We start from the raw sequence: 25,125 nt of genomic DNA on the forward strand, positions 1-25,125 counted from the left end.
GCCTACAGTCCATGGGGTCACAAAGAGTCGGACATGACCGAGCGACTAACACATATTGTACAACATGAGGAATATAGCCAATGTCTTATAATAATTATAAATGGAGTAAAATCTTTAAAACTTGTGAATCACTATATTGTACACGTGTAACTTACAAAATTTTGTATATCAACTGTACTTTAATTAAAAGAGAAATGCACAGAGCTTTCAGGAGCAAAAACAGACCGATAATGATTGTCACCTTCCAGAGACTTAAGAGTCCAAAGCTAACGGCTCACCTTTTAACTCGAAGGCGGAAGTAGAGGACACCAGTTAGAAAAACTCATTCTTCCAGAAGGGACCAGACTAAAGGAACTGTGAGTTCAAAGAGAAGAAATTGAAAGGCAGTAGGAAGGTTTTCTCTGGGCCAAGTCAGCTCGAGCTATGGGAGGCTGCCTGTGTTGAATGGTGCCGCTAGCCAGAAGGTCTTGAGGCCACCCATCCTACCACACGGCTGACACTTCTCGCTGTGGGTTTTAACTGGGGGAGGGTCAGGTGGGGTAATGCCAGCTTTAACTGGGGGAGGATCAGGGCCCCAGGTAGGGTAATGCAAACTCCAAAGGAGAAAGGGGCCCAAACCGAGGTGGAGTGACCTCTGTCGCCCCCAGTGGTGAAAATGTTAACCAGATAGGCCCTTGACACATTGTCACGGGGAATCTGCCCTTGTCCTCGACTAGGGATCCGGCAGTGTCCTTACTCACATGCTGTTGGCCTTAAACTTGGACTTCTGCACCCTGGGGAGGGCCCCAGGTTCCTCATCTGTACCCTGATGTGATGGGAAGCTTCTTTGCAGGCAGCGGGCTTCCCAGGCGGCACTAGTGGTAAAGAGCCTGCCCACCAATGCAAGAGACATAAGAGACACGGGTTTGATCCCTGGGTGGGGAAGATACCCTGGAGGAGGGCACGACAACGCACTCCAGTATTATTGCCTGGAGAATCCCGTGGACAGAGGAGCCTGGAGGGTTGCAGTCCATGGGGTCACAAAGAATCGGACACGACTGAAGTGACTAAGCACGCAAGCACAAGGCGGCATGGGGTGTGGTTCCTGATTTTCAGCTAGCTCACTGGGTCTCAGGATACTGGCAGGTGGCCTGGAGGGAGGCAGTCTGGACTTGCCACCAGGAGGCTAAGTGAGCCAACCTCCCCCTCGAGTCGTCCTCCTGCCTCTCCCTTCTCCTCCCTCTTCCCTCCGTCTACCTCGCTGAGAACTTCCCCCTTCTCTGGACCTCTGCTGCTGCTGCTGGAACTCTTTTGCAACCCCATGGACTGTAGTCCTCCAGGCGCCTCTGTCTATGGGATTTCCCAGGCAAGAATACTGGAGTGGGTTGCCATTTCTTTCTCCAGAGGATCTTCCTCACCCAGGGATCGAACCCATGTCTCCTGCATTGCAGGCAGATTCTTAACCGTGAGCCACCAGGGAAGATCTCTTTGGACCTCTGGCTCCCTCAATTCTCCTCAGGGTCTTTCTTATCCTCTGGGTCCCTCAGGCCTAGGAAGTTTTTGCCTTAATTGTCCGCATGTGGTCCGCTTTAAATATAGTTTAAAATTATGGCTTAGAAGTGGGAGGCAGGGCAGAGAGCCGGGCAGTTGGTTTAAAAATATGTCTCAAGATAGGTCTCATCCCCGCCCCCCAGGGAGACGGGGTGGAAGGAAGCGGGTTGGGGAGATGAATCTGGCCTCAGACCCTTGCCTCACAATCCAAAGATGAGAGCTTTGCTTTTCAAGCTAGAAAGACCTGGAAGGATTGGGAACTGAGGTAATCCAGGATCGTTGGTTGGGTGGGGATTTTTGTCGTTGCCGTCATTTTGAAGGCAGTCCTTGAACACATGTGGGAGGAAGGTGCTCCCCTGAGCACAAACAGTCCTTTATTTAATGGTTCTCTTGTGACGGGAGCCCTTTCATTGGAATTTGCTGGAAGAATTTGACCAACCGACGAGACAGAGCTCATCAATTCCCTTCCCTTGTCCTCAGGTCACCCCCTATTTAGCATCTGAGAATGGCTGTTCAGAGAGGAGGACAATGTTTGTTCTGCAGAAGCTCAGCCCTAGCACAGCCATGATCTTCAAAAAGCCTCTTTCTAATTTTCTGGGCCCTCAAAGAACTCGGGAAAGGGGGCCTGGAAAATGACAGCTCAGGAACTGGAGATGGGAATAAAGCATTGTAGATGAGCCTGCCCTTTTCAACCCCAAACTCTGGGTCTGCTGAGTTAGATCCAGGAAACCCCAGGGTTCCACCCTCCCCACCTGAGGCTGTTTGGTTCCTTTTATTCCTCGGTGGCCTGAATGTGTGTTTCGTCTCTACTTCCAGTGAGAGAATAGTAGGCTGCTGTTCCTAAAGTGGCAATCAGTTCAGTTCAGTTCAGTTCAGTCGCTCAGTCGTGTCCGACTCTCCGCGACCCCATGAATCACAGCACGCCAGGCCTCCCTGTCCATCACCAACTCCCGGAGTACACTCAAACTCATGTCCACAGAGTCGGTGATGCCATCCAGCCATCTCATTCTCCGTCGTCCCCTTCTCCTCCCGCCCCCAACCTTTCCCAGCATCAGAGTCTTTTCCAGTGAGTCAACTCGTCTCATGAGGTGGCCAGAGTATTGGAGTTTCAGCTTTAGCATCAGTCCCTCCAATGAACATCCAGGATTGATCTCCTTTAGAATGGACTGGTTGGATCTCCTTGCAGTATAAGGGACTCTCAAGAGTCTTCTCCAACACCACAGTTCAAAAGCATCGATTCTTCGGCGATCAGCTTTCTTCACAGTCCAACTCTCACATCCATACATGACCACGGGAAAAACCATTGCCTTGACTAGACGGACCTTGGTCGGCAAAGTAATGTCTCTGCTTTTTAATATACTATCAAGGTTGGTCATAACTTTCCTTCCAAGGAGCAAGCGTCTTTTAATTTCATGGCTGCAATCAGCATCTGCAGTGATTTTGGAGCCCAAAAAAACAAAGTCTGACACTGTTTCCACTGTTTTTCCATCTATTTCCCATGAAGTGATGGGACCAGATGCCATGATCTTTGTTTTCTGAATGTTGAGCTTCAAGCCAACCTTTTCACTCTCCTCTTTCACTTTCATCAAGAGGCTTTTGAGTTCCTCTTCACTTTCTGCCATAAGGGTAGTGTCATCTGCATATCTGAGGTTATTGATATTTCTCCCAGCAATCTTGATTCCAGCTTGTGCTTCTTCCAGCCCAGCGTTCCTCATGATGTACTCTGCATATAAGTTAAATAAGCAAGGTGACAATATACAACCTTGACGCACTCCTTTTCCTAGTTCTGTGCAAAGATCTGGAATCAAGGTTAAATCCTGGGGCGACCTGTGTCTCACAGGCACAGAATCTAGAACCTTCTAGCCACTCCAGTCCTCAGCATTCCCGAGGCCACGACAGAGAGCACGGTTTTCTTTTTTCAGTATCCTCAGCAAAAAGTTCTTTGTGTGAAAATATTACCGAGAGGGCTCCCCTCAGGGCTCAGGGGGTAAAGAATCCGCCTGCCAAAGCAGGAGACGCAGGTTTGATATCTGGTCTGGGAAGATCTCACAGGCTTCAGAGCAACTAAGCCCACGAGCCACATCTGTTGAGCCTGTGCTCTAGAGCCTGGGAGCCCCAGCGGCTGAGGCCGTGTCCCGGGACTACTAAAGGAAGCCCCTGAGTCCAAAGCCCGGCTCCACAGCGGAGAAGCCAGCACAGCGAGATGCCTGTACACTGCAACTGGAGGGGAACCCCAGATCGGTGCCACTGGAGAAAAGTCAGGCCGCAACAAGGACTCTGCACAGCCAAAGGTAATAAGTAAATAAAAGTATCAAAATGAACAAAGCAGATAGCTGAGGAGTCAGCACAATATGTATTGCTTGGTTTATAGATGAATGTAGCTTGTTTACTAAATACTTGCGCTGTGGTCTGTTGCCTCAGGAGCAGGCCGAGAAGCAAAACGTTACAGTCGGGAAAAGTGACTAAAAATTGGCAAAGAACTCACCTTTTTTTATGACTGCCTCTCCAGCAAAGCCTCACAATTCATTCCTCTTCCGGTTTAGAAATGTCTTAACAACTCAAGAAAGGAGCTAATGGAACCGAGACATCCCGCGCCTCACTTGGTGAAGTGCTAGTTGAATGAAGGAGCAAATGTTGCCACTGAAGGTCTGTCATCTCCTCTCCTCCCCGACCCTGTGTCTCCCCATCCCTCATAGCACTTTATATGGTAACTTCGTCTCTACCAGCACTCAGCCTTAGCATACTGTCTTACACATGGAAGTCGCTCAGTCATGTCCGCCTCTTTGCGACCCCATGGAATTCTCCAGCCAGAATACTGGAGTGGGTAGCTGTTCCTTTCTTCAGGGGATGTTCCCATCCCAGGGATTGAACCCAGGTATCCCGCAATGCAGGTGGATTCTTTACCAGCTGAGCCACCAGGGAAGCCCACACTTAAGTCTTACACACAATCCCACACTTATGTCTTACACACAGTAGGCATTTAATGAGTGCTGAAATAACTGGATTGAATTGGATCCACAGCGGAATGAATACCAGGCAGTTGAGTGCTACCCACTCTGAAATTCCTCATGCAGATCAAAGCAGATTTGTTGCCCTGTTCAATTATCGCTCAACCCTTGGCAAGGATCTGAAGACAAACAGAAACATCTTGATCTATTTGTGCAAAAAGTCAGCTTGCAGCATCTGTGGCAAGTGTAAATTCTTATTTTAAAAATTAATCTCCCTGGCCTGGAGAAAATAAATGAGATTAATTTTTTTTTTAACACCAAAGACAAAGGCTTCATTATCGCAAAAGGAGCTTGTTACCCTGTTGTTTAAGAAAAATATAATAGAAAATACAGCTTTATCCTGGACATATTGGACTGATTTGACACTGGACATTTTTTTAACGGTATAAGGGATTTTTACCTTCATTATTGGAAGTACCTATGTTGCCAGTGTTTCTCAAAAAGATTGTTATTTGCAGAAATATTATCGGGTTGCTTTTCAAGAGGAAGTGAGGGCGATTTAACTCCTGATTGGAAAGGATCACCTCTGAAGTTCACATTTTCCAATTATCCTTCCCTTAGCTGGCTCACTGGGCTTCCCTGGTGGCTCAGAGGGTAAAGAATCTACCTGCAGTGCAGGAGACACAGGAGACATGGGTTCGATCCGTTGGTCAGGAGGATCCCCTGGAGAAGGGAATGGTTACCCACTCCACTATTCTTGCCTGGAGAATTCCATGGACAAAGGAGCCTGGAGGGCTACAGTCTATGGGATCCCAAAGAGTCGGACAGGACTGAGCGACTAATGCTTCAGCTGGCTAACTGGGTCTCAGGATACCAGCAGGGGCCTCCTGGGTAGCGACTGCAACCATCAGTGGTGGTGAGTGGGGGTTGCAGCCTTGGAAGGAGGTTGGAGAGCAGGTTCCCTCCCAGTCTCCCAGGTGGAAGGTAGGATTAGTGTTCAGCCTGCCAGGAGCTCTGGTGACGCTGCCAGTGGCAGGTAGCCAAGCAATTAATGTGTCCAGGAAAGAAAGGGACCTATGAGTGACTTGGACCCGCCTGCTATCCTGAGACCCATGGAGCCAGCCCAGGGTCCAAAGTACATACTGAACCTAAGCCTGAGGTAGAATGGCTCTTTCACTCTTTAATAAGTTTTTTTTTATTTTGGCTAAAAAAATTTTTTTTTTCCTTCCAAATGATTAAGCGTCACAAAATGATTTCTTCTCCCTGAACTCCAAGGGGCAGCCAATACCCTCCCAACCCTACTTCCTAGGCTTAAGATCTGAGCGGATTCTAGTCCCTCCAGCCTGGATCCTGGCTAGGTCAGATCTGAACGTCCTGGGCAATGATGGAGCTGACGTCAGGTCACCAGCCAGTCCCGGGCCTCCTCTTTCTGATGCGGGAGCGGAGGGCAACACCTGCTGTCCCAGGATTGGTGTCAGATCCCAGAGAACTTCTTGGCCTGGTAGTATCAGCATTAAGGAATGATCCCTGAGGTAGTGTGGAAGAGGCTTCCAGGGTGTTTGAGCAGCTACCTTCCAGTCTTTTACAGCCTTTAGCCTCTATGGGAGTAACCTGCGATTTCTGACCAGAAAGGGTGAAATCTGGCCAAACTGGTCCCACCACTGGGGGCGGGGGGTGGGGGAAGGGAGAAAGGAAGCTTAAAAGTCTCTGAAAAACTACACTCACAGGAGGCTGGCAAGACTGAACCACCAAAGAATCTTAAGGGTACTGTTATTATTGTTTTTTAAAAATTTACTCTTTTTGGCCCTGCTGCAAGCAGGAGCTTAGTTTTCTGATCAGGGATCAAACCCATGTCCCCTGCATTGGGAGCACAGTCTTAACCACTGGACTGCCAGGGAAGTCCCAGGAATCTTGAGTTTTGACAAGTTTTAAAAAGAAGTTTTTGTTTTCATTTTCTTTCACCATAAAATAAGATACATTCGTATGGTTCCAATTCAAAAGCTACAGAATGGTATATGGAGGAAAATTTCTCAGTCACCATTTCCTTCTATGCAGGCAAACACTGTCCACAGTTCCTGTTTAATAAGATTTTTTTCAAACTTCTTTTGGAAACTTTTCAGATGCTTAGAGGCGATTTAGAGGCATGGACTTGGTTCCACATTAGAGAAGTGATGAGTTTCTGACCAGCTTTAAAGGAGGGATACTCTTTGCCAAAAGCAGGCAGTGTATTAAAAAGCAGATATTACTTTGCTAAGAAAGGTCCGTCTAGTCAAAGCTAGGCTAGCCAGTAGTCATGTACGGATGTAAGAGTTGGATCACAAAGAAGGCTGAGTGCCAAAGAATTGATGCCTTTGAACTGTGGTGCTGAAGACTCTTGAGAGTCTCTTGGACTGCAAGGAGGTCAAACCAGTCAATCCTAAAGGAAATCAACCCTGAATATTTATTGGAAGGACTGATGTTAAAACTGAAACTCCAAAGTTTGGCCACTTGATGCAAAGAGCTGACTCATTGGAAAAGACCCTGATGCTGGGAAAGAATGAGGGCATGAGGAGAAGGGGAAAACAGGATGAGATGGTTGGATGGCATTACCTACTCAATGGACGTGAATTTGAGCAAACTCCAGGAGATGGTGAAGGACAGGGAAGCCTTGTGTGCTGCAGTCCATGGGGTGGCAAAGAGTTAGATATGATTTAGCGACTGAACAATAACTCTTGCCCTCTTCGTCACTGAGGAAAGGTGTCCTGTGATGAGGTAGGCATGGAGCAGGGAGAAAAAGACAGGACAGTTGCTACGGTTACTTCAAGACACAATGCTGCACACCTCATATATTTGTTGAGGTCCTTCTCTGGTCTGGGTGCCTGGTCAGGCAAGCCCAAACAGCCGGTGCTGCCTCTGACATGGGCAGCCAAATCTCTTATCACACTGCAATCATGTTAGAAAATGAAAGCCCACAGTTCTGGGTTCCTTGGCTGTGGAGCCCACGTGGCTCATGCTGTGAGGCTTCTCCCAGGAACATCTTTCTAGGGCTGCACAAATGCTGAGGATCATATGTCAGCTTGCTGAAGCTGACAGCTAAAATGAGTGTGGAGGACGTGGAGTACAGCGTCTTCGAATTTGACACAATTAGCTAGAGAACTGTCAGCTCACAGGGAAAGACAGCCAGCTTGCTGAAGATGAGACCATGCCAAATTGAGCAGACTATAGGCTATGTACTTTTTTTCTCTCTTCAATGCAGATTTAACAAAGAGTGACTACTAAATCCAGACACTGTCACATACAGCATCTCTTCCCCACCCTGGCAGTCACCTGGTTAATAAGTAGGTATTAGGATTTACATTTTACAGTTGAGGAAATCTTGGCTCAGAGAAGCTAGGCTGCCTGTTTCAGTCACACAGCTCACGCTTCATGGTGGCCTCTTAGCCAATTCTGAGGCCTCTTCAGTCTGCGGAGACATGGTGCTACTCCTGCTGCACTTACGTAAATAATTAGGACAAACTGCATGAGACTATGCAGAGTACATCATGAGGAACGCTGGGCTGGAAGAAGCACAAGCTGGAATCAAGATTGCCGGGAGAAATATCAATAACCTCAGATATGCAGATGACACCACCCTTATGGCAGAAAGTGAAGAGGAACTCAAAAGCCTCTTGATGAAAGTGAAAGAGGAGAGTGAAAAAGTTGGCTTAAAGCTCAACATTCAGAAAACGAAGATCATGGCATCTGGTCCCATCACTTCATGGGAAATAGATGGAAAAACAGTGGAAACAGTGTCTGACTATTTTTGGGGGCTCCAAAATCACTGCGGATGCTGACTGCAGCCATGAAATAAAAAGACGCTTACTCCTTGGAAGGAAAGTTATGACCAACCTAGATAGCATATTAAAAAGCAGAGACATTACTTTGCCAACTAGTCAAGGCTATGGTTTTTCCAGTGGTCACGTATGGATGTGAGAGTTGGACTATGAAGAAAGCTGAGCGCCAAAGAATTGATGCTTTTGAACTGTGGTGTTGGAGAAGACTCTTGTGAGTCCCTTGGACTTCAAGGAGATCCAACCAGTCCATTCTAAAGGAGATCAATCCTGGATGTTCATTGGAAGGTCTGATGCTAAAGCTGAAGCTCCAATACTTTGGCCACCTCATGCGACGAGTTGACTCACTGGAAAAGAGTCTGATGCTGGGAAGGATTGGGGGCGGGAGGAGAAGGGGACGACAGAAAATGAGATGGCTGGATGGCATCACCGACTTGATGGGCATGAGTTTGAGTAAACTCCGGGAGTTGGTGATGGACAGGGAGGCCTGGCGTGCTGTGATTCATGGGGTCGCAAAGAGTTGGACACGACTGAGCCATTGAACTGAACTGAACTGATACTTACTTTGCAAACAAAATAGTCTTTGATTCTCTTTGATAGAAATGGGGGTACTTATAGAGAGAAATTCTATTTTTCAACAACAACAGAACTCTAGCATATTGTTGTGGGTGGGTTGTGGAACTCCAGCCAGGCCCACTGCCCCTGAGCTTTTTGACCTCTTGGTAAACTGGCTTCTGACATGTGTGCATTTTAGCAATTAACATTTCCATTCTTTCTCTGTCCCTCCCAGCTTGGTGCCATTGAGAACTACCTGACTGCCTAGATCCTTCTTGGGACTACCTTAAAAAAAAAAAAGAGAGAGAGAGAGAAGGAGCAACAGATGGAGGAGAAGCCCTGCAAAGTGCAGCTGGACACCTCCACAGGGCTGCACTGAGAAATACTGGTGATAGTGATGCTAATGTAGACGCTCGCATCCAACACTGGAATTGCAAACTAGGAAATTTCTTGGCTTGGCACTGCTATTCTTAGTCCACCATTTAAAAATGCTGAGTCCAACATGTAGAAATCGTCTCACTAATGACCCTCTGGACTCAAAAAATGAGGTTACAGTTTGTTTCCCCTTCATTTTGTATAGAAATGTCCCTCATTAGGTGCCTGACTGCTGACACCATATAAAGGCTGGACTTAAGCAGGCCCCCTGCTCCCACCTGCAGCACAGCTTCCTAAAACGAAATACAACTGCTTCACCAAGTGACTCCTTCTGGGTTTGAGAGACTGATTCATTAAGACATGGGGCAATAGACAGGTTTGTTCTTTTCCCCTTCTTCCATTTCGGCTTTTCTCTGCCTCTGCAGATCTCTTATTTCGCTACTTCTCATTCCAATCTCTTTGCACAGCTGCCAACTCAGCTTTTAATATATGAAACTTCTGTTTCAAATGGGAAAGTGAGGGATTCAGGGTATTCCACCCCAAAATATGCCAGCCTGGCATGAGGATTATTTTGAATTGAAGGCAAGTAAGAAGGAACAGACACAAGAAAAACTGTTTACCAGGAAGGACAGGATGATTCTTAATCACCAGAGACAACTCTACACTCTTAGCCCGGAGACACCACCAGAGAAATCGACACAACACACTTTGCTAAGACCTGTGTTTTCCAATTGTTTCCCCCATATCCTTACCTTTCCACAATTTGCCACTCCTAGAAGTTCAGAGTACTTGTCACTTCTCTACGAATGTAATGTTCTTTTGTGATGCTGTGTACGCATCCCCTTAGATCTGAGGTTCTGAGACTGACGTGCCCATGGGCTAGAATGGATGTGGCACTGGGCCAGTCTCCAGGCCCAGGACTCGAGACACTGGCTTGATTCTGGGGGCACTCGCCCTGGGAACTCAGCCTCTGGGTTATGAAGTCCAGGAAGCCCTGTGGAGTGAGCAGTCCACATGATGAGGAATCAAAGCTCCTAGGTGGTAGCCAGCGCTAACTTGTCGGCTGCATGATGCACCATCTTGAAAGTAGATTCGAGAGGCCACATGGAGCACAGAGAAGTCATCCCTGTTGAGTCCTGCTCAATTTAGGTTTGTGGCAGTATACATGATAGTTCTTAAGTCATTAAGGTCTGGGATGGTTTGTTACACTGCAGTACCGTCTCCCTCGTGCACTTGGGTCTCCTATCCAAGTGTGCGGGGCCCACCTGGAGGTTCCCTCTCCCACCACTCTCCCTCTGCTTCTGTTCTGTTGGCTGGTGACCTGCACCCGGCTTAGAGCAGTGTGCATACGTTTTTGTGTGTGCTCAGTTGAGTCTGACTCTTTGCGACCCCATGGACTGTAGCCCGCTGGGCTCCTCTGTCCATGAGATTTTCCAGGCAAGAATACTGGAGTGGGTTGCCATTTCCTCCTCCAGAGGATCTTCCTGACCCAGGGATGGAACCTGAGTCTCCTGCAGCTCCTGCATTGCAGGTGGGTTCTTTACTACTAAGCCACTGAGCAGTCAGTGGCCAAGCTGACCTCAATAGGGGACAGGCATTAGGAGGGTCACACAGAGGGGACTCCGGCTGCTTCAACAAGAATGGAACAGAACAAACTCTGGCCTCTGAGTCACCCACTGGCAGCTCAAAGCCTGGCCTGCTGGAACATAAACACACAGAGAAGATGGAATGCATTGAGCTCCTGCTGAACCTGTTTCAGTCAACAACCCGGCAATGAGGGCTTCAGCTGACCCAGGGGACAAGCTGCCAAAGCATTTAAACAACCTGATACCTCTTTTTTTGTATTTGTTTATTTAAAAAAGTATAGGAAATGAACAAAATGCTGCCTAAAAAGTATCTACAACAAATAAATTATTTTGAGTTAAGCATTGCAGATCCACACAAATCTGTCCTAACCTTCACCAAGGTTATATTCCATAGACTTCTGCTTTTCCCCCTTGGCTCTTCCTTGAGACACCCCCAATCTTGCAAAATGGCTGCAGCATTAATCAGTCCTGCCTGAGCCAGGCTTCGTCAGAGGATGGGCTTGAGGGCAGACGTGGCATGGAGGGCACTCTGCTGGCACCAGCTAGGCTTAAACAAGTGTCTGGTTTTCAGTGACCCTGAAATATGTTACAGAAATGGGGCCTGAGCTTTAAAGGGAAGAGCCAGGGGTACATCGGTCTGGCCCCTTCAAGGAGGCATGTTTTTGGAGAACTTTAGATCGACTTGAGGTCTCAGGAAGATAGTAACGTGGCCTGGAGTTTTGAGCTCTCGGTTAAAAGGAAATGGCCACGTGGGGCCCCTGCAAGTAAAGATGACGTGTGTGATGACAGCTACGCTTTGGGGGCAGAATTCAGAGCGCCGAGTGACCCTCAGAAGAGGCCAAGAGGTCGGAGAAGGCAGAGAATGGAGGAGCAGGGCCCCAACGATGATTTTAAATAGTGATACAATTTCAACGGAAGGAAAGGAGCCACAGACCTCCTCTGGTCTTTCCCAGAATCTCAGGCCAAGACAATGAGGGTCCCTGGGCAGAGCCAGCCTTTCAGAGTAAAAGTGTCACAGGCAGCACCAAAGGCACAATAATAATAATAATAAAAATACTTCTCTTTCTGGAAAGAATTCAGGAGACCTTGGACCTCACAGCATTTAGATGATTGCAAAACTTTTCATGGAGGCAAAGTAGCAAGGGGACAAGTCCAGACAGTGCATTTCCAAGGTGAAGTCACTGAATTTGACAACCCACATCTATTTTTTAAAGGAGGTTTTGCCACAGAAAGATTGACCCTGGGACTGTGCTGATGAGCTGTAACACAATCCTTTTCCTCCTGGATGAGAGCAGGGGCCACGAAGGCAAACGCCTGAAGGAGCTGGGCTGGTAATTAGTATAAATGAAGGATGTGGGCTGGGTGTAAAAAAACAACTTTCCTGAAGCACACATCAACCTCAAGACTTGTCTTTTTATGTCACTTGAGGTATGGGCCCCGAACTTTCCATTTCGAGAGAAGCAACCCTGAAGGGCACTCACCCACAGCAACAGACCCTCAGCCTCTGTGTGGGAGGCAATAGGGAGAGGTGTGGCCTGCAGTGAATGGGTGAACCGGGTGCCCCTTCTAGAGAGGAGCTCTGTTTCAACTCCAGCCGGCTATCTTTTGATGAGCATGCAAGTCCCAGCATGGCCAGATCGTCCAATCCAAACTTGTTATGTAAACATTTTATCATTTCAAATGTTGGTGAGTAATTCTTAAAAAGATGCTGCAGGCTAAACAAAACACATCTGTAGGTTGGAACATTCTGTAGTCTCTCCTGGGGAGGGTAAAGTGTGGTAGGCAGGAGAAAGGTCCATGTGCTAATCCCCGGAACCTGTGGATATGTTACCTTACAGGGCAAAGGGGATCTTCAGTGTAATTAAACATCCTGTGATGGGGAGATGACCCTGGATTACCTGGGTGAGGTTTCTAAGTGAAAGGTCCTTGTCGGTAGAAGAGGGATGCAAACTGTGGGAAACAGTGGAGGCCAGAGAAGCCTGGTGTGCTGCAGTCCATGGGGGCATGAAGAGTCAGACACGACTGAGCGACTGAGCAACAGCAGTGTCACAATGCCACGATCAGAGGCAAGGAATGTGAGATGCCTCTATAAGCTGGAAAAGACAAGATGGATTCGCCCCTGGAGCCTCCAGAAGGAGCACAGCTCTGCTGACACGTGGATTTTAGCTCAGAGAAACCCATTTTGCACTTCTGATCTCCAGAACCGTCAGATAGGAAACTTGTGTTGTTTCAAGCTACCATGCGTATGGTAATTTGTTGCAGTAGCCTTAGGAACTAATACAAGTGGCCACTTGCTCCTGTACCTTTCAATGTTATTTTTCTAGTATATACTTCTATTTACTTATATCTTTTTGGCTATGCTGGGTTTTTGTTGCTGGGCAGGCTTTTCTCTAGCTGCGGTGCTCGGGCTTCTCTTGTTGCTGTAGCGTGCAGTAGTTGTGTCTCCCGGGCTCTAGAGTGCTGGCTCAAAAGTGGCACATGGGCTTAGTTGACCTGAGGCATGTGGGATCTTCAGAGATCAGGGATCGAACCCGTGTCTTGTGCATTGGCAGACAGACTCCCCATCACTGAGCCACCACGGAAATCCTCTTTCAACACTTCTAGAGGATGAAAATACTCTCTGCATTTCTGTTTAAATATTACAGTGTTGCTGCAGCTGGGTGGAGCCACACATTGCAATTCCAGGACATTTCTCTTATTCCTAGATCCAAGGACAATGTGACTCAAGATGGATTTTTGCAGCGAGAGAACCACACGCAGAGCAAGACAACCAGCAAGTCTCTCATCAAAGCAGATGTGCATCAGTGCCCTCAAACACACACACACACAGTTTTCCGGCTGGATAGACTGCAAATTATTCCCACCTCCCAGAGGACAGGCACATGTTTATCTAGTGGTGGGCAGAAGTCAAAACCCAGCCATCTAATCAGTGAGCGTGAGCTGCCACTATGTCAGGTGAGAAGAGCTGCACGGCAATCCATTTGACTTCTTAAATACCCAGAACCACCCAATAAATAATAACAGTTAAAAAAGCACACTGACATTTTCATCCAGGGGTCCCCAGTGACAGCAAGGACCCAGGGATCGACACTGTCAACCTGAAGAGGTCTAAACCCCAAATTGGGCTTGCTGCAGCCCTGTCCTGGGTGATTCAGCCGCTTCCCTCTCACTATGGGCTGGTTACAACCCAACCTGAGTTTAGAAGGACATGCCCGGAGATGACAGCATCCGGATCACAAATCATCATTTTCAACGTCTCAGCGGCGGAGTGAGTCCACATGGAAATTGGAAGTTGGGGGCCTTCAAGAAAAACCTCCTTTTGTCCTTCCACACAATTCCTTGTCTTCAGGATATCTGGGTGGGAACCTTAAAGGGCATCTCAGTGCCCTGCTGTATGCCAAGTCTTTGGGTGGGTCCCTGTTATTCCCCGGGCTCCGTGGGCTCTTGGGTGTCCAACAGAGGAGTGTCTGTGCTCCTGTTGCTGACCTTCCCGTCTTTGGGGTGGGAGAAGGTGTACGGTTCGCTCTCAGACTCAGAAGGGGAGCCAGGGGGCGGCTCATCTGTGGCCAGCTTGACGGTCGGGGCCCTGGAGTTTGTGGGGGGTGGGGAGGGAGGGAAGTCCCCCGTGGGCCCCTGGAAGGGCCGGTAGGTGTCCACCTCTGCCTGGAGGAAGGGCCCGCTGGCATCCTGCAGCAGATGCCCGTATACCATGGTGTCGTCAATGACGGCATACACGTGCGAGTCGTTGTCTTTGCGCCGTTTCTGAAACTTCTTCGGCTGCATCGGCATCTGGGTGTTGACGTTCCCGTTGTAGATGCCTACGGCCGGGCCCTTGGTGATCTTCTTTTTCTTACTGAGGGAGGGAAAGAGACAGAAGTCAGGAAGAATATAACCTTAGAGGCCCATCAACTGTATGTTCCTACTGGAACATATAATAGATCCTCCAGGGTTGATTATACCCAGGTCTCCCCGAGTCCCTCAGGTCACTTTAGCATTTGAAATGTAAACTGCTGTCCTCAGAGAATATTTAGGAGGGACCAACTGTGTCTCCCGGAGAAGGCGATGGCACCCCACTCCAATATTCTGGCCTGGAAAATCCCATGGGCAGAGGAGCCTGGTGGGCTGCAGTCCATGGGGTCGCTAAGAGTCGGACATGACTGAGCGACTTCACTTTCACTTTTCATTTTCATGCATTGGAGAAAGAAATGGCAACCCACTCCGTACTCTTACCTGGAGAATCCCAGGGACGGGGTAGCCTGGTGGGCTGCCTTCTATGGGGTCGCACAGAGTCGAACATGACTGAAGCGACTTAGCAGCAGCAGCAGCAACTCTGCCTCCAGTTTTTAAGGTGGAAACTTAGGGAGCAGAGAGTGCTGTGGAGAGGACACTGTCAACACCATCTGTGCCTCAGTTTGATTACCCGCGTGGTGTCCAAAGGTGGAGGGTCTGATAATAGCCTTTCCTAGCAGAAATGGGCATGCCCAGGCCAGCCTCCCATGACTTTGAATTCTTTGCTGTAGCGAACGCTTCAGCTCACTTTTGCACGTGTACAAGCTACGTCCATTTCAATTCTGAATGACAGCACACGAGACTCAGGATGGAAGGTTGCATCTTAGTTGTTAGTTGGGGACAGTTTGGACTAAGAAGGAGCAGAGGGAGCCAGTCCCTTCAGCAGTAACCTCCAACAGAGGAAAGAGCAGCAAGCAAGACAAGTCAGCCCAGGGTGCCCGACTCTCCCCTCCACCACCAGTGATGCTTGGTTCGTAATGTTCTTTGGCACCTGAATGTGGACGGGCATCAGCACTCCCTGCCTCGAAAACAAAGCCTCGCTCTCCATCTCCACCCGTGAAAAGCAAGCTAGGCTGACTTTTTAGCCAATCAGAGATTCAAATGAAGGATAAGGGATCACTTAACAGTTTGCTGGCTGGTGGTTTGCTAATTATAAACCTGGACTTTTGTGAGATAAAAATAAATCCAGTACATGCAGCTTGTAACGCTGGGTTCCCCGGCCGGAACAACGGGCTGCCAGGGCTCCAGCCTGAAGTTCTGTAATGATGCTCCTCCCAGGCGCTCCCACAGTGCCATTTTTGTCCCCATTAAGCTCTTCTGTCTCCTGTGTATCCCCAACACCTCATTTGGTTCATAAGGCCCAGAAGACCCTCAGGAAATACATGCTTTTAAAAAAAATAAATAAATTTTACTTGGCTGTGCCAGGTCTTCGTTGCAGCACATGGAATCTTTAACTGTGGCATGTGAGATCTAGGAGCGTGGAGCCACTGGACCACCAGCGAGGTCCCAGGAAATACATGCTCAAGGAACATGTATTTGCTCAAGGAACAAGTTCCACGGCACTGCCTGCCCTTCTTCTCCCTTACAGAACCCGTGTTCCCTCCCACCCTAACTTGGGGATGGAGGAGCCTTATGTAAATCTGCCAGCCAGTAGCCTCCCCCACAGCAAGGAGGGGGCTGGCGATTCTCAAGCCAGGACTGGGGCACCTTAGGGATGGAGGCACGTGTGGGACCCACCCCTCCCCGCCCAATTCCCTCCTGAGCAGGAAGCTGGCTCTCAGTATTAATGACACCCTTTCTCATCTGGGTTGAACATACCATGCACCCGACGGGAAAGCTTCCTGAGAGAAACCATACGATGATGTGTCATTAAAAGAAGTCCTTTCCCCTCATGCAAGATGTGTGCAATCCCATTTCACTGAGGAGATGCCTCCCCCTGGACCTGCCAGCCCGTCCTCATCAGCAGAGACGTTTCTAGACAGTCTCACTGATGATCAGCAATTTCAACTGTTTGCTCATGGCCCCGGTTAATAAAAAAAAATTTTTTTTTTAGCTTTTTTGCTAAAGAAAATAGACACACTCCCTGCTGCCCCCGCCGCCCATGGCTTTAGTTAGAAATATGAGCAGAATTGATGAAATCTGGTAGCAGCGTGGACTAAGGTCAACCTCTAAAAAGGTCAACCCTGTCCTCTCATAAAAAAGAAGCTGTCATCCAGAGGGGGTGGAAGGTGAGACTGAGTCAGTTAACTGGCTCTTCCTTCCTCTTGCCCACAGGGCTGGCTTTCTGGTGCTCGTCTGGAGGCCAACAAACAAGCATAAACAGACAGTGTATTTAAGAAACTGAAGGAGAACAAGCTGGGCAGCATGCATGTGTGCTGCAAGGTGACGGCGGAGCGGGTTCACAGGCCTGGTCTGGCGGGGCTTACGTGAGCTTTTTCTGCCAACGTCACCCCCATGAGGACTGCAGTCTAATGAGCAGACAGTAAGTGATTCACAGGGAGCGTGTGCTGAGGCAGCTGCCTAGAAACTGCAGGCTAAAATGTCACCACATATTTGTTTCCTTTTTTTTTTCCTGCTAGGTAGGGGATTTCTGCGCCAACCCCACCCCCCAAGCATAATTCACATCTGGCACTATTGTTTATTTTCCTTTTATTTTGGCCATGCCAGACAGCTTGTAGTATCTTAGTTCCCTGACCAGGGATCAAACCTGTGCCTGAGGTAGGGAAAGCTCAGAATCCTAACTGGCTGGACTTCCAGGGAATTTCCCCCCAGCAATAGTATTTAAGATGGATCTTTGCGGGGGATGATGGAAAGCAAGGAAAAAAAGTCAGTAATTAATGACAGCTCTGGATTGTGTGACGTAAGGAGGTGTCAGCTCAGGAGAGGAGTTTGAGAAATTCCACCTACTTCTTTCTCACGAAGCATATGATGAATCCGAGGGCAAACAGCAGTAAGGCGCCACCTCCCACCACCGCAAGGACGATGACAGTCAGGTCTGTGAGCAGAGACACAAGGGAGAGAAATGAGGAGACATGTGGGGTTAGTTCAACCTGGCAATGAACTTCAGGAGACAGTCTTCAAAGATGGCCGCCAAACATTCCTTCCCTCCCATATGCCCATGCCGTTCCTCTCACATTCAGGGAAATCCGCTTCCTTTCCTCTTGCATATGAGCTGAGCTGGTGTGCACCTAACCTCTTAGAAATGTGGAAGCTTCCTGTGTTTCCTGAGGAAAATCCAGCTACCATGTAAGAATTCTGACTATGCCGAGACCACCATGCTGTGAGGAAGCTCAAGCGGCCATGTTGAGACTCCAGGAGGAAAAAAAAAAAAACAAAACCCAAGGGTCCCACCCAGCCTTGAAAGTGAACAGAGGTGAACTATCCCAGCCAACCCCCCACAGCTGTTCAAGGCATCTGGTTGAGGCTCCCAATATCTTAGAACAGAGATGAGCCACTTGCCGTACCCTGTCTGAATTCCTGACCCATGCCTGCATGCGTGCATGCTGAGTCGCTTTAGTCATGTCTGATTCTTTGTGACCTTATGGACTGCAGCCTGCCAGGCTCCTCCGTCCATGGGATTTCCCAAGCAAGAATACTGGAGTGGGTTGTTGCTATGCCCTCCTCTGGGGTATCTTCCAGACCCAGAGATGCAACCCGTGTCTCTTACTTCTCCTGCATTGGATGATGGATTCTTTACCAGTCGTGCCACCTGGGATGTCCTCCTGACCCATGGAGTGTGGACATAAAAAAAATGGTGACCATCTAAGCCATTAAATCTTGGGGCAGTTTGTTATGCAGTGAACTGGGAGACCTACCAGATCTACTCCAAAGGCTACTCCTGGCCTATCCCAGCTGTGCTCCCCCAATCGCCACAGCCTGAGTTGGAGGAGAGAAGAGTGTAGAAGAAAGCAGGGAGTCAAAAGTCAGAGGTGAAGGAGTTAGGAGAGGGCTGTTTCATGTGTGCTGTCCTCCTACAGTTGTATAAAGGAAAAAGAAAAGCAGTCAGAGAGAAAGCCCTGCACCAAAAGGGGATTTAGACTTTCTGGCATGCTCAACAAGAAAATAAAAGGTGAGACTGAGAGAAAAATAGGACTAGAAATAAATGACAGAAAATGAATGGAAGAGAAGAAAAAAACCCAGGAGCTAATCGGAGAGTGTGGGAGAGCTTTTCACATGTGGTTTCTGGTCCCTGTCGATTCTCCTGCTGCTGACCACCTGTGTGGCCTGGGTGGTCACAATCTATCCACCTGGGTGGATACACAATCTATCTGACCATCAAAAAGAAAAGGGGTCAGGGAACAAAGCTCTGTGGTTCCAACACTCTGTGATGCTCTGTGACTATCTTGGAATAAAGTGCAAACATGGCCCCAGCACAGATTACCTGAAACTCTCCAGTGGATGCTGCCACTCTGGACATAAAAGCAAAATCCTCATCGTGGCTCTGAGGCTCACGAACAAGGGCCTTCAAGGATTCTGATGTTTCACTGGACTAAATAAAAAGTGCCAGTGTCATGTATCTGTGTCCCACTTTGCAGGATCTCACATTTGAATCACCAACTCTGAATGCCCAGTGAAAATTTTACAGGGTAGTTACAGTCAGCTATTCTCTACAGAAGGAAGATGAGGAAGATCAAAGGGGGAGAGAGACTTTCTCTGTGCCAGAAAGAGATTAGTACTAGACTGACTACAAAAAATGCCCTAATTCTACCCCCTCCCCGAACCATGTCCTTTACTATGTGATTCTGCGGCTCCTCCCACCAAGAGGTGGAGTCTACCTGTCCCCTTGAATCTGGGTTGACCAAACCAATGCTGTCACAGGGATGGGGTATGAATTTCTAATCTTAAGCATCAGGCGACCTAGCACGCTTCCCCCAGCCTCTCTTGGATCTCTCTGGCTTTGCCATGAGAAGGGGCCCGGGTTGGAGGGTAAGAATCCACATGGGGGAGAGCCAAGGAATCCCAGTTATCCCTGCTGATCTTGTCTGGGCCCCAGAATGTGAGAGTGTTTGGTCAAGACTGACAAAGTTCTCTGGCCCACCTGCAGCTGCCCACAGGTGCTTAAGTAAATGAATTTGATAAGTTCAGCTCAGACCAGAAGTGCCCAGCCAACATGTGGGCCATTACAAACGGCTGTTTTTAAACCACTGCATTCTGGAGTGGTTTGTTACACAGCATTACTGATTCAATAGCTAACTGATACATGGACAGCCAGGGCTCAAATCCATGCTTTCTGACTTGCCTTCCAGCCTTGCTCCTGACTCTTGAGCCACCAATTTGCTGTCCACCACGACCCCCAAAAGACCTTACCCGTGGTTCTCGGGGAAAGTGAGACCCAGAAAAGCAGATCTAGCTGCTTCCCGCTCATGGGACTGCAGTTGGAGATGTTGACCCAGAAGCTGTGATATCGGAAGCTTGGCTTGGGCAGCACCTCCTCCTCCAGGCTGAAGATCTCCTCGGCGTGGGCCCGCTGCTCTTGGATGATCATGAATGCACGCCCGGTCTGGCAGACCACACCTGTTCGCTCTTTGAGGAAGGTCAGGCAAGCCACCTGGTTGCGGGGCACGCTGATGTTCCAGGACACCGAGGCGAGGGACGGCAGGCCCCGGTCCCAGTTAGGGGTCCGCAAGTAGACCTTGTTTTTTGTGTCTGGGGTCACCGTGAAGACACTTTCTTCTGCAGGAAAGGGAAGAGAATCCACTCAGATGTTGTTTCACTCAATCATGATGGAGAGAACACAGGACTTCCTTGGTGCTACAGTGGATAAGAATCTGCCTGCCAAAGCAGGGGACATGGGTTCTATCCCTGGTCTGGGAAGATTCCACATGACTCAGAGCGACTAAGCTCCATACTACTGAACCCATGTGCTGCAACTACTGAAGCCCGAGCTCACACAGGCTGTGCTCCGCAACAAGAGAAGCCATCACAATGGGAAGCCCGAGCATGGCAATCAAGAGTAGCCCCTGCTCGCCACAGCTAGAGAAAGCCCGCAGGCAGCAACGAAGACCCAGTACAACCAAAAATAAATTATTTTTAAAGAAGATGGAGAGAACAGGAAGGTGGAGGGGATGATGTTACAGTGTCCAGACCACAGAGCATCCCGCCATGACGGAGAAGCTCTGGATCAGCACTGGCCAGGAGAGTGGCACAGCCACAGGTGTCTGTTGCAAGACTTAGAAAGTACTTGGTGCAACTGAGGAACTGAATTTTTAATTTCATTTACTATTAATTTAAATTTAAACTGCCACATGTGGTCTGTGGCTACCATATTGGTCAGCAAAAGAATAATCTTCAAGTAGGTTCTCAGGTCTTTTGAAAAAATCAGCCAAACATAAAACAGGCTGGTTTGCCAAACTGGTGGTTATCTCAGGTTCTTTTCAGAAATGCCCTCAGGACTTCCCTGGTGGTCAAGTGGTTAAGAATTGCCTTCCAATGCAAGGGACGAAGGTTTGATTCCTGGTTGTGGAACTAAAATCCCACGTGCCACATGGCACAGCCAAAAAAGTTAAAAATAGAAAGAAAGAAAGAAATATATGCCCTCAACGGAGCTAACATTCATCTAATGCTCTGCACCATGGTGGGACTGGTATGTACTAATTTCTATTTTGGAGATTTAGAAAACTTCAGGTTCTGGGAGGAATTCTAGAAAGGCAAAGCTGAAAGGGTCTCTAATCCACTCCTTACCTTCAGGTGAGATAAAACCCTAACCCTCCACACTGAGGACGGTGTGTCTTATTTTCAAAGATACCCCACAAGGAGTTTCTCTGGTAACCTAGAAGATGCCAGGCAGCCTAGACTGACCTTAATCTCACCGGCCAAAGATTCATCTCCCTCCAACTCATGGCTCTGAGAACAAAACTATGGAGTAAACCTTGAATTAAACTCTCGGTCAATTCAAAACTGAACTGAAAACTCTGTAACGGTGAGTGTGAATTTCAAAATTAGCCATATAGATTTCACCCATTGTGACCTATTTAAACTTCATTTACTGCCTGAGAAAATCATGCACTGGCCTCCCAGGAGGGCTCTGCTCTCCCATGCAAGAGAATGCTCCAAAGATTCATCTCTCTCTCTATATTCCTTCCACTGTGTCCTCTGAACCACATTCTGAATTGTCAAAGCAGAATCATAAAAATGTCTGCATAAGGATTTTTATGTTACCACCTCAAGAATCCAGGACTTGAGACTATGGTTAGTTCTCCTTTATGCCCTGCCTGCTTCCAAAAATGGCTCGAGACCTGATTATTTGTTCTGCTGCCTACCATCACCTCCTATTGTCCGAGAGTGATGTTAGAGACTTATCTTTAACTCCTGGAATTGTCTACACTAGTACTCTTGCCTGGAAAATCCTATGGACGGAGGAGCCTGGTAGACTGCAGTCCATGGGGTCGCTAAGAGTCAGACACTGAGCGACTTAACTTTCACTTTTCACTTTCATGCATTGGAGAAGGAAATGGCAACCCACTCCAGTGTTCTTGCCTGAAGAATCCCAGGGATGGGGAAGCCTGGTGGGCTGCCGTCTATGGGGTCGCACAGTCGGACACAACTGAAGTGACTTAGCAGCAGCAGCAGCCTAATGGTAAAGTCAGGATTAGGATTCCTCATCTCGCGAGAGGAACAGCCCACTGAGGTACCCCTTTCTTTTGAAATCGACAATTAAGTCGATCACAAAAGCAAAATGGGTTCTCCAACGAGAAAGGCTAAAGGGGCAGGGAGCTGGGGAGAGAGTGAAAGACACCCTTACCTTTGAAGTGGGGGATAAAGGACACAGTCAGGTCTTGTTTAGTGCTCTCTTGTTGGAAGTTGGGGGCAAAGGTGCGGAGGGTCACCGAGATGTTCTCCTTCACCTGGATCTGCTCGATGGACCCTCCGGAGCAGAAGGAGCCGAAGTAAAGGTCCTGGCCCGGCACGGCGCTGGCCACCAGGTAGCTGAAGCTGGTGTTGCAGACTCTCTCGTGCGTGTGCTGCTGCAGCTTCTGGGCCGGCACCAGCGCCAGGCTGAGCCTGTCCTTGGGCACCAGCAGCTTCCAGGTGAAGTCGTGCAGCTGCACGGGTAGCTGGAGGATGGACTGTGGCAGCTGGAGCGAGTAGCGCATCCTGTGGCAGTACCGGTGGTCCGAGCAGCCTGCGAAAGAGGGGCTGGTGGTACTCGGCTGGGAGGAGGCCGGAAATGCACAGCAGTAAACGGCCGGAAGGAGACCTTACGCGCACAGTGGTGCCCGACAGGTAGGAGACGGGACGCGCACAGTGGTGCCCGGCCGGGAGGAGACTGGAGGCGCACAGTGGTGCCCGGCCGGTAGGAGACGGGACGCGCACAGTGGTGCTCGGCCGGGAGGAAATCGAACGCGCACAGTGGTGCCCGGTCGGGAGGAGACCGGAGGCGCACAGTGGTGCCCGGCCGGGAGGAGACCGGAGGCGCACAGTGGTGCCCGGCCGGGAGGAGACCGGAGGCGCACAGTGGTGCCCGGCCGGGAAGAGGCCGGAAGCGCACAGTGGTGCCCGGCCGGGAGGAGGCCGGAAGCGCATCCTCTCCAGCGCTCAAGTTAGCCCGAGGCTTTCTTGCTTTTCTTTTTGGTCTCTCCTCTTCCTTCATTCCTGCCTCCCTGGCGCTCCTTTCCTAGCTCACCCCCTGCTCGCGCTTTCTTCTCTCCACTAAACTGGCAGACCACCTTCTGGGGAGGAGTCAGGGTTGAAAATTTCTCTTCTTGTTTGCTCCAGTTCCCATCTCTCAGACAACCTGCATCTTAGATGCTAAGTGCCACGTGGGCCGTGTATAGATTTTTTTCTGTCCACCCGGCCCTGTTGCCTAGCGTCCCTGCCAGTGGGGAAGCAGTTCTGCTCAGTGATTAGAGCAGAGAGTGGAGCTGTGGAGATCTCGGCTGGCGTTTCAGCTCTGCTGCTTCCTATCAGGGTGGCCTCGGGCTAGCTGCTTCCCTCTCCTGGCCCCAGCTGCTGCCTCGGTGGACACCCTAAGAGCATCCATGTGAGAGATGATGGTCGCCCACGAGGGAGGTGCCTCTTGGTTTTGCTGCTCTCCACTCATGGAACATTTCTTACATGACGAGCACACGTCTAGCACAGCTAGTAACTAAAGGGGTTAAAAAAAATGGAAGAAGCCAAAGTTTTTGACCTCAAGACTTGCTCTTATGCAAGAGAAGAAAAGCGGGCAGTGAGAGTGGAAGCAGGGGCCGTGCAGATGCGGGAGGTTAGGGAAGGCTACAAGGAGGGAGACTGGAGGTGGGCAGAGGAGACGTGAGCACGGCCATGGGGGACGCCACCTGCTTCTGAAGGAAGCCTGTCCCCACTGAGGCCGCTGGTCTAAAAAGAGGCGTGTCTCTGCCTCGCTCTGCACTTCCTGGTTGCCCTTGCTCGCCCTGCCCTGCTGGTGATCAGCTTACTTACAACCCACCCAGCGGACCCCACTGAGACAGGGCAGGATCGTACTTATGGTTTTCTCGGCGTTGATCCACAGGCGTGTCAGATCATCACAAAGGAAGGAGATGCTGTGTTTGGAACCAGCTGTCAGGGTGAGGTTGGTGCTGCAGGTCCGAGAGTTCAGACACACGAAGCAGCCGGGGACGAACTCACGTTTCAGTTTGCTGGGCCGTGGCTCGATGGACAGCGACATGGTTCGCTCCTTACTCAAGTCAACCACGTAGGTTTTATCTGGAACCACAAGTACAAAACAGGTGTGAAGAATGGTCAGGACCATCCCTGTGTGGAGCAAAAATGAGCACAGAACCTCTCATGGCTGGGGAATGCTGGGAAGTTTATTAGTGAGATAACATTGTAACAGCTTGAAACAAAATTTAAAAAGAAAATGAGTGGACTGCATTTCTGCCCCTCTCATGGAAATACTTCATTTCTTCAAATTCATTTTAGTCCTTGTTTATCCACATGCATATTACAGTGCATATAAAATTTTACACTTAGCTTTTACTTTATTATTTTGTACATATATACCTACTTTACAGTTTTCATACTCACTACTCTTTTAAAATATTCGTTAAATCTTACTCAACCAAGTGAGATGTAGCATCACCTATTTAAATATTCTCCTACTATGAACAGTAATTAACAACTGTTGGTATTAGTGCAGGGAGAGAGGATTCACAGACAGGACAGAATCACAGATATAATTTAGTCTGTAATAAATGCTACATTTCAAATAAGCGACAAAAAGATGAACTACTTCATAGGCTGGGCCAAGAGAACGGTGTCTCCCATGAGTAAAAGAGTAACAGTACACTGGTGCCTCAGAGCAGTCACCAAAATAAAAACAAAGAGATTATCTTTTTAAGTGTGGAATAAACGCAAATTATAAAAGCAGAAAAAGAAAAGATTAAAATGTCTATCTGGTTTAGATACCATAAATAATGTTTGAAGGACAAGGCACACACTGGGAGAAAATATTTGTAACAGAATGACTGAGGAGTTCACGGTACAGGAAATATAAATGTCCAAATATCCAAAATGTGAATGGTTCTTAGTATCACTTGTAATACTGCTTGTAATTAGAGAAAAGCAAATTAAAAT

At 48.7% G+C, this 25,125-nt stretch overlaps 1 protein-coding gene across 1 annotated transcript in view; it reads right to left on the bottom strand.

Moving 5' to 3' along the window:
* Positions 1–9,906: 9,906 nt before the first annotated feature.
* CDCP1 (CUB domain containing protein 1) overlaps positions 9,907–25,125 on the bottom strand; it is a 58,427-nt gene continuing 43,208 nt past the window's right edge. The window contains exons 5-9 of the mRNA XM_055413609.2: positions 24,034–24,255; positions 22,334–22,714; positions 19,900–20,265; positions 17,500–17,587; positions 9,907–14,656 (exon numbers count right to left, since the gene is read on the bottom strand). Coding sequence (XP_055269584.2) covers positions 14,224–14,656; positions 17,500–17,587; positions 19,900–20,265; positions 22,334–22,714; positions 24,034–24,255 — 1,490 coding nt within the window. The 3' untranslated portion in view covers positions 9,907–14,223. The remainder of the gene's footprint in view (positions 14,657–17,499; positions 17,588–19,899; positions 20,266–22,333; positions 22,715–24,033; positions 24,256–25,125) is intronic.

Source organism: Moschus berezovskii, chromosome 24, assembly GCF_049115385.1.
Source record: "Moschus berezovskii isolate FMDL1 chromosome 24, NW_MosBer_1.0, whole genome shotgun sequence".
NCBI classification, from domain to species: domain Eukaryota; kingdom Metazoa; phylum Chordata; class Mammalia; order Artiodactyla; family Moschidae; genus Moschus; species Moschus berezovskii.